Here is a 15831-nt window from a genome sequence, read left to right as displayed (position 1 = left end):
GAGGGCGCTCACAACCGCTCCGCTTCCCCTTGGGAGGGCGGGGGGCCTCGGCGGCCTTGTTTCCCCTGAAACAGCACTGAGACCAGCGTGCCTCGCTGTCGGGCCCTGCGGCTTGAATAAAACCCCGGCAAGCCCCACGTCAAACGATTGTACACGGGTGTCTCCTGCGAACAGGGGTGTAAGAACAGCCCACGGCAGGTATCAATGGTGTTGCTGAAAGGTGTTTGGATTCCTGGGAAGTAAGTGTGACGCGGGATAATAATGGATGAGGATGTCCCTTGCCGTTCTGAAACTTGCTAGCAAGTAAATGTAAACTCCAGAATAGAGACCCGTGGTCAAGACACATGCCTGCTGTGGAGTTAAAGTATTCAGTGAAGAGCGCACAGCCCCCCCCGGGTGTGCCCTAGCCGCTGCTCTAGCGCTTTAAAATTTTTAATGGAAGCTGTCTGTTATAAACACATCTATTTTATTTGTCTGTGGTACTGCTTTTGAAAGATGAACCGGGTAGTTACCTCTTGTTGTGGTGGGGTTTTTTGTTTTTTTCAGTTGGAAGATAAGGAAGACTTTCATGAAAAATTCATTAATTTCCTTAAGTATGCTATGATAATCTACAGACGGGAACCAGCAGTGGAACAAGTCATCAATTTTGTGGCTAAATTTGTTACTTCATTTTATCAAATGGAAAAAGAAGATGGTAGTGAGGAGGGAGAAGATGATAATTTGCTTCTGAATTATGTGTTTAACTTTCTGCTTGAGGTACTGTAACACTTATTATTAAATCTTTAACATAAATAGAAACTTCATGCAGCGGGAAAAACTTTCTGTCGCTCAAGATTATACCTGCAAACTAGAACTTAAAAAGTGAAAGCAAGGCAAAGGTAGTGCTTTACTACCCTTACTACTACAACTAACATACCCCCTCCCCCCAGACATGAAACACCCCCCCAGAAAAACCCCAAAACAATCCAACAACAGGATTTCAAAAGTTAGGCACATGAGAAACTGTGAACTGTTTTGTTCTTTGGCTGTCAGATGTATCATTATAGGCTTTATTATAGGTGTGTTTATAAGTGTGAAATTGTGGAAGTGTTGTGGAAATTAATTTATACTGTGTCTTTGATAAATAAAAATACTGAAAGATCTTTCATACAAGTATTGCTATTGGTATATATATATTATTCTTTCCTGCTTATTGCAAATGTTATATAGAAAGAAGATCAACAGTTCCAATAGCATGAAAACACAAGTAGAATTAAATTTTCTCAAGCTAGTGTTTTGACATGGAAAAAGCATTGATCAAGCCAAGATCACTAGTCATCATTGCTAATAGATATATTTCTTTTATTTTTCCTAATATATTCTGGAGCCAGAGGGATAAGTTAGCTAATGTAGCGTAGTCTGCATTGAGTGCTAAGAATGTTTCTTCCTTTGTGAAGGCATTGCTAATTATGTAAGTGCCACTGATATAAGTGATGGGCCATAATTATTTTCTAGTTCTGTGCCCTTTTAATCTTATAAAAACCGATCTTAAGTAAGAAAAGCTTTTGAAATACAGAAGTGCATATTTCATGTACTGTATAGAATGCTAACTACTTGCATGTGCATATTAATCGCCTTATGTTGGAAATGAGAACGGTGTAATTATACAAATAGTTATTTTTTCTTTCCCTCAGTCTCACAATGCGAACAGTCACGCTGTTAGATTTCGAGCATGCCAGCTTGTTAATAAGATTTTGGGAAATATGCCAGAGAATGCCCAGATTGATGATGATTTATTTGATAAAATTAACGAAGCTATGCTGATTAGGCTTAAAGATAAATTTTCAAATGTGAGAATTCAAGCTGTCTTGGCCCTGTCGAGACTCCAGGATCCTAAGGATGAAAACTGTCCTGTTGTTAATAGTAAGTAGTATTTTTTTTTTCTTCTTCTTCTTCAAAAACATTTGTTGATTTACATTACTTTAAAACATTTTTAAGCATTTTTTTAAGCATCTGTGAACAAATCTTTGAGGATATTCTTATAATAATTTGTAAACTGTGAAGGTCTCTGCCAGAGGAGTTTTAGTTGCAGGAGTTTTATATGTTCAAGGGGAAATGACAGAACTGCTTGCAGGAGAGATCCACTAGGGATTAAATGACAGTCAAATCGTTTTGGGCTCAGGCTGTTCTATGAAGTGAATGTAGCTGAAGGATGGTGAGAATAATGGTGTGTTGTGGCTTGGGGTGCAGATATGATAAATGCTTGCTCAGTTCTTGCTCTCTAAGGACCCTTTTGTACTATTAGTTGAATTGAATTTGTACAAAAACACTTTGGGGAGTAGAGATGGTAATAGAAAAACTAATGTTTACTCAAATTATAGCTGTCTGCCCCATAAGAGGCAAACTGGTTACTGACATTGTTGACCTACGCTTTTGGGGGCTTTTTTTTTTCCTGCGAGTCTCATCTTGTTCAGGATCACTTCCTTTGAGATCAGCACCTCTGGAACCCAGCTTTCTTGATGCTGTTTTTATGCCATTTGTGGGTTTCTTTGTGCATGGTGTGATTCTTGACTAAGCCCCTACTTCCATTGCCTCAAGGTAGATGGACTGCAGGTTTGTACCAGCACAGCTGTTATGTAAATCATGCCCTGATTAAACTTTACACACTGTCTTTTGTGAAGAGAGTAAGTTAGTTGGGGTTTTTTGTTGTTGTTGTTAAGGTACCTTCTTTGAAATGGTATTTTCTAAGTGTTTGTTTATAAGTTACTTATTTAGAACCTAGACAGTAATCACTTCACAGAGCAAAAAGATGAATTAAAGTATTCTCTGATTAAATTATTTTTGTTGTTGCTTTTAATTTTGAAGAAAAGTCAAGAATATAACAAAAGCATTACATGAGAGATTTACTACTTGAGTTTTGGAAGGCTTAATGGAGATTGCAGTTCTCCATTTATAGGAACATTTGAGGATCTACCTCAAAGGTAATGAGGCTGTATAGCCAGTGAATAGGAATCTTAAGGAGCAAACATTTGGAAGTTTTTTTTTCCAGTAAAGGACAAAGTGGTTATAAGTGGGATCTAGAGTAGCTATTTTTGGAGTTATTAACTGAATATCCTACTTATGATTGCAGATATTTTCGTAGCTGAATTGCTTTTGAGATTATAACTCAGCATGTGCTTGACATAAAATCTTGGGGTTGTGACCCTAAACTGTTCCCTAAATCTGTATGAGCTATGCAGAGGTGGGGGAGGGGTTTTAATAACAGCCTTTTTAAAAAAAAAATAATAAAATCTGGTTTTCTATAATGTTTCAAACACTTGTGAAAACTATTGTACTTTCAGTTTACAACATACTGCTTGAAAATGATTCAAATTCAGAAGTGAGGCGTGCAGTGCTGTCATGTATTGCTCCATCAGCAAGGACTTTGCCAAAAATTGTAGGCCGCACTATGGATGTAAAGGAAGCTGTCAGAAAGCTGGCATATGAGGTAAATTGGATCACTTAATATTAATTTCAAAGACTGACTTAGGAAAAAGGCTTTAAATCTTTTATTACATTTCACTGGTTAAACACTAAGAACAGTTAAATAATTTATTTTCACTTACCAGAATTTTGAGGGGGAGTGATTTAGTACAAGTTTTCAAGTTAAAACCCCTGAACTTGCAGAACTTGCTTGATAGAAATTACTTTTGTAATAGAATTGAGCTTTTCAGGATCAGACAGTAAAAGTATAAGTTATTTATATAATCTGTTATTTTCTCTCTATGCAATTTGTGACGTTTGTGAAACAATTTTCTTCTCTATTGTTACATAATTGATTGTTACATAGTTGGTAATTAGGTAAAGTTAGGATCACAGCAATACTAGTGTAAAAATTGCATATTTTTTGTATTCTGATTTTTAGTATTATCAACCATTACTTATGTTTACGTGTAGAGGTAAGGGAAAGAAGGTATGTATATTTCTTGTGCTGGCATCTTAGGCAAGGTCTTCAAACAAAATATTCAATTTTTTTTCACGCAGAACCATCTTTTGTTCTTTCTTAATTTAGATTAAATTCTATTTTTTAACTGAATCTCTACGTTAGTAGGTTTTCTGTCATTCCATTGCAGGTATTCATTGCTCTTGGAGCTTTAAAGAGAGAATAGTTTTCATATCCAGGTGTTTCATTCAAGTGGAGCTGGCAAGCTTCTAAGCTATTTGTTAACTTTATTCTTACTTTATTTTATTTTACATTTTCTGCCATGCACAAGAATGTGCTTGTTAATGTATTGTTACAATGCTGATGGTATAGATATTACAGGCTTGACTTACAATTTCTATGGATGGATAAAGCTGAGAGTTTAAAACCAGAGGTAGCTGGAGAATTCAGTTGTTGTCATTTGTAGAAGTGTATTTTAATGTCTTAAATTTTTTTTTAAGGTTTTGGCAGAAAAAGTTCACATGAGAGCTCTGTCAATAGCACAGAGAGTAAAATTGTTGCAACAAGGACTTAATGACAGATCTGGTAAGAGCTCATCTTTCTCACCATCTTAATACAAATGTTTAAGAGAGAATACTTTATAAGATTTTTGGGGATGATTTATGTGGAAGTTACAATGGCAGTAATAAGGAGCTCAAAAGGACTCATGAGGTGCCAGGAAATGTTAAAGGACAAGAAATTCTGCTTGCTGCTTGTTTTCCAATCCCCTTATAGTGGACAAACCACGAAAGGGTTGCACTTCTAAAAAAAACTCTAAAATAACTCTTAAGTAATTAAAATTTAAAAACAACAATGTAATTAAACACAGAAGTAGAAAAATGTAATTATTTAATTCAGTTCCTCATTTGTCAGGAACAAGGATTTGTTGTATTCCTTTCCTGAGAAGGTACAGCCTTTCTGCAGGGCCTTTATTTCAGTGACATGGAGGTGTTCAACATAAAGAACTGCCTTCTTTTATGATCCACAGCAGATACTTTCTCTGTTGGTGTCCCTTCCTTAGGATGATTCGTCATCCCAGTTATTGAGGACTTGCTCTTTCACTTGATATCTAGAATCACAAGGGGGAATATCTGCCAGGGTATGTAGCCTTCCTGATATAACTGAGATCGTATGCTCTTTGCTAGGCAAAAGAGGTTTATGTTCCAAATTGGCTGCATTTATATATACATATTCTAGTATTCTCTCATTTTGATCTGTTTTCGAATTTATAACCTTGAATGTGTATATTTTTATCAAATTTGCTGAACTGAGTAACTCCCAAGCTGATGAGAGAGGAACCTGCTTGTTCAAGGTTGCTAGGTTGACGTTTTGGATGTTTTTCCATATTGACTTAAGAACAAGGGTTTGTAATTAAGCAAGACCTGGAAGACATAATCCAAATTCTGCTTAGTTCTACTTCTCAGGGTGCATTCAGCTGTCGGTTCTCCACTCTCATTCTCTTTCATTCTACTAGTTTATGCTTTTCACCTTATTGTAGAGGTTTCTCATTTTTAGGATCTTAATTTAGCTCTTTCAAGGCCTTTTTACAGTTCTTTTTGAACTCTTCACTATATTTAAGCACTGTCTTTGTTATCATAGGTTACATATAAGAGGAAAAAATGAGTGTTGTCAGTGTGTGTGTACTTTTCTTTCCATTATATTGGATATTGTTTTCTAAAAGGTCCTAAGAGCATACTTGTATTGTTCCCTAGTTATTATGCTTTTACTTCCATCAGACTATTATTTAAGGAAATGTGCAATTCAACTGTATAATAACTTATTTCCAAAAAGCCTTTTATAGATTTGTGAAAGTATGTTGAAAACTTGGTATTTTTTGATCTTTAATGTTTTAAACCGTTTAAATTCCTGTATTATTAGATGCTGTTAAGGAGGTAATGAAGAAGCTGCTTCAAGCCTGGTTACGATTCACTGAAGGGGATGTTTTAGAATTGCTTCATCGACTTGATGTGGAAAATTGTCCAGAAGTGGCCATCCCAGTACTAAATGCTATTTTTTCATTATCTCCACTTCATGACTTTGTTCAGAACTGTAAAAACCTTGACAGCAGGTATGCAGATCAGTTTTCATTTCCAAAATACTAATATTTTGTATAAGAATATTAAATTAAAAGTTATATCTAAATGAGGAACTATTGCCTGTGATAAAAGACTGATGTTGTGGTGTGAGCCATGATGTCTCCCTGATGTTTGTGTACTTAAGTGTTTTCAGTATACTTTTTAAAAAAATCTGTGTTTGCCAGCTGAAATTTAACATGCCAGATAAATAAGGAGGGAAAAATGAAAAATGTCTTTGACTTCTGGTTTCCTGAACACTCCAAAACCTACACTCCTAGAATTTAAGAGGAGACAGTAAATTAATCAATTGATCAAGCTTTTCTATGAGTAATAACTTAATCTAGTTAGTTTTATTTAGTGTACTGTCTGTACAGCTTACAGTAAAGGCAATGCTGTAGTTTACCCCCACTACTGAAATTTCCTCTCTTCTTTTAACCTGTGGTACTGAAAAGCTCCTTTTCTCCAGTTCCTCTTCCTTCTCAGTAATGCTTCTGGTCTTTCTCACGCATTTCCTAGTCCCCGTTGGCTTCCCTCTATCCTTTCTGCTGAGCTAGAGGCGGCACAATTTGGGGCTGGTTCAGTTATCCCTGAGCTGTTTGGAGAATGAAGTCAGAATGGAATTATTTGACTTGTGTTTCAGCCACCATTTGGAGGTATTTTACTGATATTAACAGAGCTTGACAGAAGTTGGTATCTTAGAGGCTTCTTTTCCTGTGTTAATGTTTGGTAGAATTTGACTGAATGAGTTTGTAAGCTATGAAGAAGATGATATGATGAATATTAAGATCCATAAAGCAAAAATGAAGGGGGGAAGAAAGCAAGAAATGAGAAGTTGTAGGAAATTGCTACAAAGGCAAAAAGGTATGAGAAGAAACAGCTTGAGTTAATTAAGGCAACCAGAGTGGAATGATTATTAACAGTGGTAGGAGTCTAATCTCAGATTATAAATTTAAATGACAGATTGTCACTGATTAAAAAGTGATAACAATCTTATTCTGTATTTTGAGGGAAAATGCATAATGTCATCTGAAGTGTCTGCACTTTAGTAGTAGCTTATGACAGATGGTTTAAAATCGGTAGAGGCTACAAGCATTGTGCTCCAGAGCTATAGGTGTGGGCCTGTCAGGCTTTAAAAAGGATCAGTAATGGCGAAATAACTTTCTTACAGCCTCTGGAAATGTGCCAGTGTCTTAGGAGGTTCAGAGGAAAAATTTATTTAGTTATGGATTTGTCCGTCTGACTTTGATCCTGCACAAAACGAGGCTGCTGTTCTGAAAGACTGGGCTGAGAATTTTTTTAAGTAGTAGATCTGTTAGACTAATGACGTTTTTGAGAAGGGAGAGAAATTATTCATCTTGTAATGAGGTTGTTTAGGAAAATATTAGGCTTGTTCTTGTATGATGTTTCTGACTACAGCTGGAATGGTGCAGTATCTGTGTGATAAATGCTTAGATTTTTGAAGTCTGTGATTTCTGTTTGTTAAATTTACTTTTAAAGAAAGACTTGTCAGATTAATGGGAAGCCATCAAATGATCAGTTTTCATCTACATGTTGCTGTGAGTTTTTAAGTTTTCTTTGTTTGTTTTTTTGTTTTGTTTTGGTTTTTTTTTTTGTGTGTAAGGGACCTAAAAGAAAACCAAAATTCTTATTGATAGTCTGCAAGTGGGATTCAAGGGAGTGAAAAGTACCAGTGAAAGTGATACTCTGTCTTTTCTGTTTTGAGGTAGAATTAATGCACAACTTAATGTTCTGCTTCTGAAAACAAAATATATATTCCATGCTTAGCATGGAAAAGACTGTGATTATAAAAAGGAGTGGGAGTTTTATGACTGGTAAAGGGAGGATGAGTTTACAGAGATGCTGAGGAGCAGTTCTGTAACTTTCTGCATTTGACGTACTATAGTTGCTACTTGAATGTTGTGTGAAGGTCTTGTATTAAGAACGGAAGTGACACTTCATAAATAGAAGCTGAAAAATAATTTAACGCAGAAGTTGCATTTATGCAGATTAATGGAGTTCAGTTTCCCAGACTTGTACAGTGATAACAATATTTCATAGAGATAAAGTACTTGGGTGGTGGTTCTAGGAGCTTTGAAGGGCTGAGCAGAATTCTTCTGCAAACTGATACAAACAGCTTTGATTAAAATACTGGGAAGTGCAAAGTAATGAGAGGCTCAGGGAGCTCTGTGTCCTCACTTAAGAAAGAGGAACCTATTTTTGTCAATCTGTAAGTACTTCTGTGGGGAATACCTTTGACAGAATTTTATTTAAATCTTAGGAAATAATCTATTTATCTGCATTTGTTGTCTTTGACCCTATTTTATTTATCTCTATGTATTTATTTATTTTTGTTTAGAAAACTGATCCCACTGGAAGACTTAACACCTGAGAATGTGTTATACTGGAGATGTCTTTGTGAATATCTAAAATCAAAAGGTGAAGAAGGTGAAGATTTACTAGAACAGTTGTTGCCAGAACCAGCTATATATGCAGATTATTTATTAAGGTACATTGCATTTAAAAATAAATCTTTTGGCATTTAAATAGATTTTTTTTTTTTTTTTTTTTTTTTTTTAAGTAGAGAATATTTTTATTATTCAACTGTTCATGTTTCTGCCAAAGTTGTGCTTGAACAGTGGCTTTTTTTAAAAAACAACCAACCAACCAAACCCTTTTTTATGATTTTTGAGAGGATTTACTCCTTAAACAAAAAAACATATAAAGCAGATATATAACCTGAAAGCAGTTTTCATGTTTTCTCATTAATTATCAGCAAAATGGACTGCTAGATCAATAGCATAGAATTCTTTGCCATTTAAGAGAAGAGAATAGTTGTTCTGTAATACCCAGCTATCATTTGTCCATCTGTTAGTATGTAGGTGGCTGTGTGTTTGTAGAGAGCTTGTGGAAAGACGATTTTAGAGCTTGCAGAAACCGATACTTTTTTCATTGTTGTAACTTGTGAAAATAAAGTAAAATTTGGCTGCTGTCCCCAAGGGAAGTGTTCTTGAAACTGCAAGTTCATTCCCTTCTCTTTTCCCTGCTCAGGCAGGCATGCTTCCCAAAAACTTATGTTTGAAGGCAGTGACAGAGCTGCTAAATGAGCCAATTGCAGAACGCAGAATCGGGGAGGAACAATGAATGTTTTGTTAAGTCAATCTTTTTGCCAAAGCGAAGAAAGGTAAATTTTTTTGTATCAGTGGGGTATTTTAATTTTAACATAAAATTTGAACAGAGTTTGTTTGTGAGCATGGAGAATGCTGAGAAATCTTAACTGAGGTATTGTATTTGTAAACTGTAGATTGAAGCTTCCTGAAATTATTATAAATCAGATCTCCTGAAAAATGCATTGTTTTGATTGATGCTTCCAATTAAAAAGAATGCATTTTCTTTTCTCACTTCAGTGGGTGTAGTATGCTAGTAGTACTCATACAAATCCCTGCTACTTTTCAATGTGGAATGTGTGAACGTGTTTCATAAACATTTAATAAATGAAGCATCTGTGCTTCCGTGATTTTGAAATGTAGATTCAGTTTGGTGGGTGGAAATTCATTCATTCATAATTAATTTAAGAGTCCATAAAGCATTTGTTCACGGGGCGGGGGGGAAGGTCGTCTTTCTTCCATCCGTTCTTACTCAAAATGCTTTCAGTTGTCTTCCCCTTCAGGAAGAGGCTGAGTAAGATTAATTATGTTTACTGGTACTTGTTTGTGGTATCAGCTGTTAAACTGTTCATTGGTGAGCTGTGCCACCAGTTGTTTCAGGTAAGACTTACAGTTGTACAATGAAAGTATTTACACAGTGAGAGTGTCAGTTTGGAGGAGCAAGAAACCTCAAGGCATTGATACTTAAGACAATGCAGGATTGTAAGTTTCATTTAGATACTTCACTATTATCTGGTGCAGATATTATTGTTGAATGATCCGAAACAGCTGCCTTCATAGTTGTAATTTCAGATATTCTTAAATAGTAGCCATGTGCAAAGTTTTTGTCCTAACCTTGAAGAAATTTTTATAATTTGCTAAATTTAATGTGCTTTTGCTGAAAAGTATCTGAAAAGCTGTGGTAAAAATAAGCATCTTTTTTCACAGCTCATATCAGTATTTGAATTTTATATATGACATTATATTCAATATTGAATTTTCTACACGATGTATTTCACTTCAGATTTTCTGAACATGCATGCTCTCATTGATGGATAAAATGTAAATAAAAGAATTGACTCTAGAAAAATAAACAGAACAAACTGATTACACTTTCCATTACGTGTCTGAGTGTATCTGACAACAGCTTGTTCTTCCATGATGGCATACTTGACCAGATAAAGAATTTAAAATTCACTGCACACTAATGATTTTCTTGTATTTTGTCTTGTAGGCCATATAACATGTCTGAACATGCAGAAGTATAATACCTAAATATGCAGAAAAATACTAGTTCTGTATATGAAAAATGATACATATATACATTTATTCTGAATACAATGCCTTTATTCAGGGTACAGAACTGAAATCACATGTACAAGCATAATTTGACATTTTCTGTTTCTTAGAAGGGATTTTTAAAATGAAGTGCATTATTTTTAAACTGGACATTATTTGGTATAAATAACTTCCTGGAACTTTTTACACTTTCTAACAATGATTCTGAATGTAATTACATTTGTTCTGTTTGGATCCAGTTACCTTCAAAATATGCCTGTTCTTAGTGAAGAGCAAAGAGAAGACTTTACTTGTTTTGAAAACCTGATGACAAAAGAATTTATAGGCCAGCAACTGATTCTGATCATCGGCTGCATGGATACCATGGAAGAGGGAGGCAGGTAGGCTTAAATGTAAAATCTGTGCTGTTAAGCTTATGGCACTTATGCTTCTGGACAGGCATAGAGTCTCTGTTGGGAAAATAACCTGATCAAACAGACAAAATACAGTTCTAATGCTGGCTGGAAAAAAAGGCATAGTCTCTCTAACGGAATTGTTCACAAAAGTGTGCCAAATATTGTCTGCTTACTTTTATGGAAAAATGAGTTTTAATGCAGATACAACTTTGGGGAGAACAAATTCAGTTGTTTTCATAACATATTCTTTATATTATGGAATTACAAGACTGTTCATTTGGAACATAGTATATAAAAAATTAAAGGAGATAAATGGATTACTTCTTAGCAGATGACTTGTAGTAAGTAACCTGTATGTTTCTTATGATTTTAAGCCCAGTCTGCTAAAGCCTAAAAGGTTAGAAGTTTAGATGCCAAGCTGAATTGGACTGTGTTAACTGAGTGATTCCTATAATTTGAACAGCCACTTGGTGTGAAGTAATATGAGTGAATACACTTAGAAGTTCATACTATCACAGGAATTTTATGAAAAATTGCAGTTATGATAGTACAAACACAGCAATAATTTCAAACCGTGAGTGGAATGCATTATATATGTAATGCTAGATTGACAGGATAGTTTAACTTGTAATTGTGGGGTTTTTTTTAGTTTCCAGCCAGGTAATTTCTATGAAAGCATTCTACAGTATTGATACTCTGAGTCTTTTCTGCTGGTATGACCTTTCACTGGACAGTAGTTACTCCTGATTAAAAAATTCAGTATTTTCTGATCAAGAGAAGTGAGATAAAATCAGGAAAAGACAAACATTGCTAAGTAAGAAAAAGTATTCAGCAGTTAATATAGCTATAAAGAAGTTTCTTTTATAATATATTATAAAGTCTTCATCACACTAACTCAAAGTGAGTACAGTATTAATTCATGTCTTCCATTTTCTTCAATAAGCGTGAGGAGTTTTTTTTTTTTTTTATCTTTAATGCAGAAAGCATCTGTTAGTTACCTTACAAAAGATTCTCATTCTACCTGCAACTTCAACAGCCCTTATATCTCTGCTGGCAGAAAGATTACTCAGCATCGTTAAGGATGATGACAGAAGGATTCAAATTGTAAGTAATTCTAATGGCTGATTGTTTTCTAGGCTCTGCTTTCCCTGTATATCAAACAGCCTTTATGAAGCTTTGTAATAGAAATATCAAGAAGTAAAATATTTTTAGTTTGGAAAAGCATTTATGTGTTTCCCCCTTTTCTCCATTTATTTGTTTATTTATTTATTAGCATAGCTGCAGTCTGGTAAAAGATCTTTGGAGTATTTGGCTGGTGCTGTAAATGTAATCCTCCAGTTAGGAAAGTAATATATTTAGACAGCCTGTTTTAAAATCCTTTGTCATATTGGATCCAGACAGTTTTGATGAGAACATTCAAAGTGAGGATAATGTACATTTCCAGGTTTCAGATTTCTCTTCCCTCCTTTTAGCTGAGATGGGTACTAAAAGCCCTTATAAGAAAAGTGTTTTATATAGTAGAGTCTTTATATGCAGCATAGTTATTTAAACTTGAATCCTAAAAAATGGACCCTTGATTTTGCTCAAATATTTTAAATGAACCCTGGACTTGAGGACAGAGACCACTTTTGGAAAACCTCAGTCCAGTGGGTAAAGCTAGGAAATAGCTTTGTTACAAGATTACGGTGGAAAAACTATGGTAATCTTAGCACCACAGTACAATAGTAATAGTAAATGTGTGCATTTCTGTTCTTCTAGTGTCATACACTGATTCAATACATTCTGTTGATTTGGGTACAGCTTGGGAGGAAGTTAAACTGAGGTGATCTGATGCAAGAGAAATCAAGTTAAGACTATCCTGTCTCATTCAGCCTTTGTTTTTTCTTATGTTTCATCTAATTATTTATTAACGTAATGGGTCTGACTTTAAAGAAAACTCCTAACCAACTGAAAAACACTCAGCCTGGTTCTTCTATTTCTATGCCTGTATTTGGCTTGAAATTAAATTACTTATATGACTCCTTATACTACATATGGTAGATAATAGACCTTTAAATGATAGTGTTTTTGGTTGTGTTCTGATTGAAGCAGTAACAGATGAAAAACCTTACTTATTACTGGTAATTCTTTTTTAAAGTATGTGTTCAGCCCTAGAGGAGATGTGAACTGTTGGCATAGAAACTGCTTAACTTACTCGTGGATATAGAGTCTTCTATTTTCTTGCTTACCTAGCTCAGTGGTAGAAGATGCTAGGTTTTCATGATTCAACTATGTACTGTCAAATTGAGGATTTATTTGCAGTGAACTAGCTGTTAAGGAAAACTGCACAGATGTTCAATACTTCTTCAGAAGGACGGTATTTTAAGTTTGGAAAAGTTAAATGCTTAGTATCTTACATCTGAGCTGAAATTCATGGCACTAATATACTGTTTGTAACGACAGATTGCAGAAATTATATCAGAAGTTCGTGAACCAATTGTTTCACTCGACCAGCCTGTTGATGTTGCTGAAATAAGAAAGCGGGAGCTGAAGGTAAGCAGATTTTAGTTAACAAGAACAATATTCTTTAAGCATATCTATCTAATAAGAGTTTTATCTAGCAGTGTCAATACTGTATTGTTGGTAATACTATGAACGTTATGGTATTATTGATTTTCTCTTTACTTTGTATTTCAGTTGGCTGAAATAAAAGTGAAACTTTTTGAAGCAAAAGAAGCTTTGGAACAATGCATTACTCTTCAGGATTTTAACACAGCATCAGTATTAAAAGAGAAAATAACTGAGTTGGAACAAACAAAAAATGATCTGATAAAAGAAGCAGAGCAACCTGAAATTAAAGAAATGCGTGTGGAGAAGGTCTGTGTTGCCTTCCAGTATTCCTAAGTGCTCGTTGTGTTCTGGTGTTTACTCGTAGCTTTAAAAGAAAGTGTAGTTTGGCCTTGCATCATCTAAATTTTTACAAGAACATTTCTGGTATTGGTATTCTTCTTCTGCATGTATAGAAACTGATAGTATTCTCTAGCAAAAAATGGATTGCAGTTAAACTGCTCTTTAGTCTTTGAGTAACTAAAGAATTCTAGAATGGACGTGTTTTTACTGTCTTTACTCTTAACTAACTGAAAACATGAACCTGAATCTCTTTTCATCATCAATGAACAGACAGATTATGGTTAATATTCTTGCACAACAAATGTGTAGGGGATGGGAGATGTTTATTTAGGTAGGGAAAAATTATGATTAATGCCTCTGTTCTCCTTATCACAGTCACCATTTGTATTAATAACCTTTTTTTCTTCTCCCTGACCCACTTGAAGAATGATCCTGAAACACTGTTGAAGTGTCTGATGATGTGTTATGAGCTTCTGAAGATCATGTCCCTTTCTAAAGGAATTGGTCCAACCATTAATGAAATCATTGAATCTCTGGTATGTAGGAATAAATACTGTTTATATTGTAATAAAAATTGATAAATCATAGCTGACCCTTAGGTGCTGGTAAGATGGTTTGTGATTGTTTCACAATCACTTTGCTGTATCTGTAGTGCTGTGCTGGTGCTTTTAAGCCTTCCTAGAACCTAGTGTCTTGGAGGTGCAGTCCAGAGACACTGTTCTGAGCTCCAGTGCTAGAACTGGTTGTGGCAGACAGATACTGAAATAAAACAAGAATATGGTAAGTATTTGACTAATGTATGAGTGTTGGACAGGGCTGAGTTATACTGTGCCAAGTGTGGTGCTTGGGCATCTGCTTGCCACCCTTGCTTGTACTTTAATTACTTGGATTTTCTATCAGCCAAAGGTATGAGATCTCTATTAGAGAACTTCAAGGGTTTGGGTTTTCTGTTTTGTTTTGTTTTTTTAAGCTAGTCAGAGCTTTTCATCTAAGAGAGACTGGAACTCATATAGACCTTTCTTTCATCCCTTCCATGTACAAAAAAAGATGTTGGGGGGGATTCCCCCCGCAACCCTACTCTGTTTTCTTAGCACCTTTGAAGAGCAAAAACATTTTTGTATTGAAAAATAAGGCAGTGGCATTATAAGCCTCTTATAGTCTAGAAGATATACTTCCTAGTTTTCACTGTGAAGAGTATGGATTTTAAGATGAACATTTCCAAGTATCACGGACTTTTAACTGTTATTAAGTGTGCAAACAAAATGGAAAAAACTTAATATGCTATTGTATGAATACATGATGCACCCACATCTGAATACTCTCTACAATTCTTTCCCATCTATGTAGGAAGTTTATATTTGAATTGGAAGTGGTCAAGAGAAGGGCAGCAAGGCAAAGTATGGAATGGCTTCTGTATGAAGAATGACTCAGTAGGTTACCTCTTTGTAACCTGGAAAAGAGAGGGCTCAGGAATGGGGTCTGGGAGAGGGCAGAAGTCATAAGATGCGAGTGTGATGGAAAATGTGAATAAAGATTGGTTGATCACCCCATAAAGCTAGAAACTAGCAAGCTCAAAACAAATTAAATGAGTTGTTTCTTGCCATAATATGTAACTGTGGAATTCCTTGTTGCAGGATGTCTGCATGGTGAACACTTGCAAAAATTTCAAAGGTTCAAGAAAAAAAAAAATGTTATGGAATGATGAGGTAGATAGGAATAGCCTCCCAGCTCTGCTGTGTCTCAGCTGTAAATTGCTGGGACCTTGACAAGAATTCTTGGGAAGGACCTACTTAGTCTGTTTATGTAATACTTCACAGGAATTCGGTTTTGATGTTTTTTGATAAAAAGTCTAGATGACTTGACTCAGTATGGGCATTCTTAGAATTCGAACTGCAAAGAAAATTGGAACATCAATTTAGATTAGTTCAAATGTAGTGGAACCACACCTGATTTCTTGCAGATGTATAGCAGTATTCTTAGAAAACCTAATTAGTGTTGATTAGTGTCCTAATCAGTGTCCCCTAGAAATGTTTTTGTTTTCATTAGGTCTTTCTTTAATTTTCATATTTGTGTTTGTCCCACTTTTCTTT

General features: G+C 35.1%; 1 protein-coding gene across 1 annotated transcript in view; it reads left to right on the top strand.

Moving 5' to 3' along the window:
- NCAPG (non-SMC condensin I complex subunit G) overlaps positions 1-15831 on the top strand; it is a 28322-nt gene that overhangs the window by 201 nt on the left and 12290 nt on the right. The window contains exons 2-12 of the mRNA XM_010162879.1: positions 547-756; positions 1674-1902; positions 3321-3466; positions 4402-4486; positions 5819-6008; positions 8372-8521; positions 10697-10837; positions 11833-11956; positions 13295-13384; positions 13529-13708; positions 14167-14277. Of these exons, the coding sequence (XP_010161181.1) occupies positions 547-756; positions 1674-1902; positions 3321-3466; positions 4402-4486; positions 5819-6008; positions 8372-8521; positions 10697-10837; positions 11833-11956; positions 13295-13384; positions 13529-13708; positions 14167-14277 (1656 nt within the window). The remainder of the gene's footprint in view (positions 1-546; positions 757-1673; positions 1903-3320; positions 3467-4401; positions 4487-5818; positions 6009-8371; positions 8522-10696; positions 10838-11832; positions 11957-13294; positions 13385-13528; positions 13709-14166; positions 14278-15831) is intronic.

Source organism: Antrostomus carolinensis, unplaced genomic scaffold (assembly GCF_000700745.2).
Source record: "Antrostomus carolinensis isolate BGI_N321 unplaced genomic scaffold, ASM70074v2 scaffold220, whole genome shotgun sequence".
NCBI classification, from domain to species: Eukaryota; Metazoa; Chordata; class Aves; order Caprimulgiformes; family Caprimulgidae; genus Antrostomus; species Antrostomus carolinensis.
Note: the sequence above shows the minus strand (reverse complement) of the source record. Positions and strands in the feature narration are given on the sequence as shown.